Genomic DNA, 2807 nt, shown 5'->3' with positions numbered 1-2807 from the left:
CCCCCCACCCACCACGATATACATTAAAGTCATTCCCCTAACCTAAAAATCATTTTCACTGAGTAAATACTTGCCTACCTGTATAAGTACTCCATACTCTCTTCCTCTCCCTCTCTCTCCCTCTCTCTCCCACTCTCTCTCTCTCTCGTTCGAGAGAGCATTTCCGCGGCGTTGCGTGAAATACAAAAAAAATAAATAGAAAAAAAAGCACGTCTGCCTCAGGTAGAAAAAGGAATCGTCTTCGGCGTTAATGTATTTCCATGTATGCAAAGTGACGCGTCCACGAGCGCTTAGATTATACGTAATACAGAGAAGAGATCCGAGTGTGCCACTCGACGTCACTAATGCGTCGTAACGCGAGGCAACGCAACGCAATGTAACGCAATGTAACGTAATCTGTCTGTCTCAGTTCTGGATGGCGTGCTCCAGTAGCTGGTCTGGCGGGCGCCCCTGGCTGTTCATTAGAGGCCGCATTGTCCGCTAACTAAGTACAGCCCCCCGTCCCTCCTGCCCCCTTACAGTTTCCAACCCCCTCCCTTCGACCTAAACCCGTGCCTTTACCCCTCCCGTGAGCCACCGACGCCGCCAAGCCAGTCCCCCCACTCTCCTACTCCTGGCACCTAGCTACCACGACTTCGCCACCCTCGCCAACCCTCACCGCATCCCTGGCCGATTCCAGCCCTGTGGCGGCTCACGCTCCGACGTGGTGCCGTGTTCGATTCCCGACGAGGCAACGAGCACCCCGAGCAACCCCGTACCGAGAGCAACCGAAGCCCCGATGTACCGTGGATCAAGAATTTCAAAGGGTCCTCGTACCTGGAATTTGTTTTTCCTTCAAACCTTATTTCCCCTTTGATATATTGTACCTTGATTTTTTTTCTTCTTATTATCGCCAGATATACCCGGTGCCCAGAAAACTTGAAATCGTCACCCAGGATCGAAGGATGTACACGGTACGAACATATACCCAGCGTGCATAAGGGTACCGCCTATGTACGTCACTGTCTTTTCCAGACAGGAACAAGTGTCAATCAGCGTGGGCATAGTGTGGGCCGTATTCAACGCAATCAGGAGCTCCAGGGTTGAACGTACTGATCAAGTATGTGTATAGTGTGCGAAGCGAGAGAGGAGAAGACGATCGTGCTGGCTACTATATACAGCCCACCTATGTGTCCCCGGTAAACGTATGACGAAGATGGAGCTATTCTGCCAGTGGCTGCTTTTGCAGCCGTCAGACCAGTCACACAGTGCACGAGAAGGACGCAAACTAGAAACGTTATTCGATAGGCATTCCATTGTAATATAAAATTGAAGTAAAATTCAAAGTAATGCATTTACAGAGACCCACTCGATTCTACATCCTCAAATGATATCAGGGCCCGTTTCGCCGACTGTTGGTCCCAGTGCGCGACCTGTACTCGCGTAAATTACAAAGTATAAATATAAATATGGGGCAGACCTGCTGAATGTTAATTCTGAACCCGTCGGCGCGTAATGAATGTGCATTACAATTACCGAGATATGGAAATTTCGTTAGGACCTCGCTATACTCGGCCGGCTACCTTAACCTCTCTGCCCCTCGACCGCCGCTGCTACCGCCACGAGGTCTCGTGTTCCCAACCTCCTCGCGCATACACGCACCTCCACCCTCCTCATCGCCTAGCCGCTGTTATCCGCTTGGTATACCTAACTATGTAAATAGAGGCCAGCGGAAATTGGTCTTTGAGACTTGACTAGTACCCCGCTTGGACTTGTACCTAGACGCTTTGTATATGGGTACAGTACGACTAAGAAATATAAACCCACGGATGCTTGAAGGGTTAAAAAGGACGTAAAACAATTTGATTACGGGGTGCGGATATCGAGGAGTACGTATAATAATTATTAAATAATTAATAATAATTCAAAAGGCGAGACTCACGTTTTGGCTGGTGACTGGTGGCGATTCTCAGCGCCACCGGCAGGACATCGGCTGTAACCATACGGAAAGGTCAGGATTAGTAATTATAATAATACGTAGACGAGGGGGGAAAAAAGGAAAAAGGAACGATATGAGAATGAGAGTATATAATGCCGCTTAAATTATCCACGTGTAAAACCGGATCGACCTTATCATAATTCTGCATAAACGGGTGGCCTCATTTAATCGGACGGGCCTGGATACGTATAGTAGCTACTTAACGAACCCGCATAGGAAACGCTCGATAAAAACTCGCGTGATTGTCAACCCTCCCATTTAGAATCAGAGTATTCGATAAGAAACGAGTCTAGAATTATTTTTTTCAATAGTTTCTGCCTTGAGAAGTGGATTGACTGTTATTATTATTACATATAAATATATATGTACACACCTACACAGAGAACACCTGTGGGTCCGCAAAAGACTGTCGGCAAGGTATAATATTTGATTATCGATTAATTAATTGTTTCCTTAAAATTGCATTCCTACGAGATATCTCACGAAGGTCCCCAAAGGGAGTTCGGAGGGTTCGCGGGCATCTCGCAATCTTCTTCGATCCAATATCCGAGTTTTTTGACAGCAATTTCGGTCACGTCCGATAATATATCTGGATCATTAATATAAAGCCTACCCCACACCCCGCCGCCCCTGACGGGGAAATTGCTTTTCAATCCCCAGCTGCCCCCTGCCACCCCCCGTACCATCCTCGACTGGTCTCCTGCCCTTCCAGCATCCCCTCTGCTGTTCCATCCCTTAGCCGAGGCTACTAGTCTCAAATGCCACTATAAGTATGTACGATCCTGGGGACTCTTTGTATCTTTTTTTCTTCTTCTTCGTCCCCCCCCCC

At 47.9% G+C, this 2807-nt stretch overlaps 1 protein-coding gene across 3 annotated transcripts in view; it reads right to left on the bottom strand.

Moving 5' to 3' along the window:
• Nucleotides 1-2807, bottom strand: part of LOC107266981 (LIM/homeobox protein Lhx9) — a 71459-nt gene that overhangs the window by 33780 nt on the left and 34872 nt on the right. For all 3 annotated transcript variants that reach the window (XM_025083885.1, XM_015738099.2, XM_015738098.2), the window contains one exon: nt 1922-1972. Coding sequence is in view for 1 of the 3 variants with exons in the window: in XM_015738098.2 (XP_015593584.1) it covers nt 1922-1972 (51 nt within the window). In the remaining 2 variants the exon portion in view is untranslated. The remainder of the gene's footprint in view (nt 1-1921; nt 1973-2807) is intronic.

This window comes from Cephus cinctus, unplaced genomic scaffold, assembly GCF_000341935.2.
Source record: "Cephus cinctus unplaced genomic scaffold, Ccin1 Ccin1_scaffold0330, whole genome shotgun sequence".
NCBI classification, from domain to species: domain Eukaryota; kingdom Metazoa; phylum Arthropoda; class Insecta; order Hymenoptera; family Cephidae; genus Cephus; species Cephus cinctus.
Note: the sequence above shows the minus strand (reverse complement) of the source record. Positions and strands in the feature narration are given on the sequence as shown.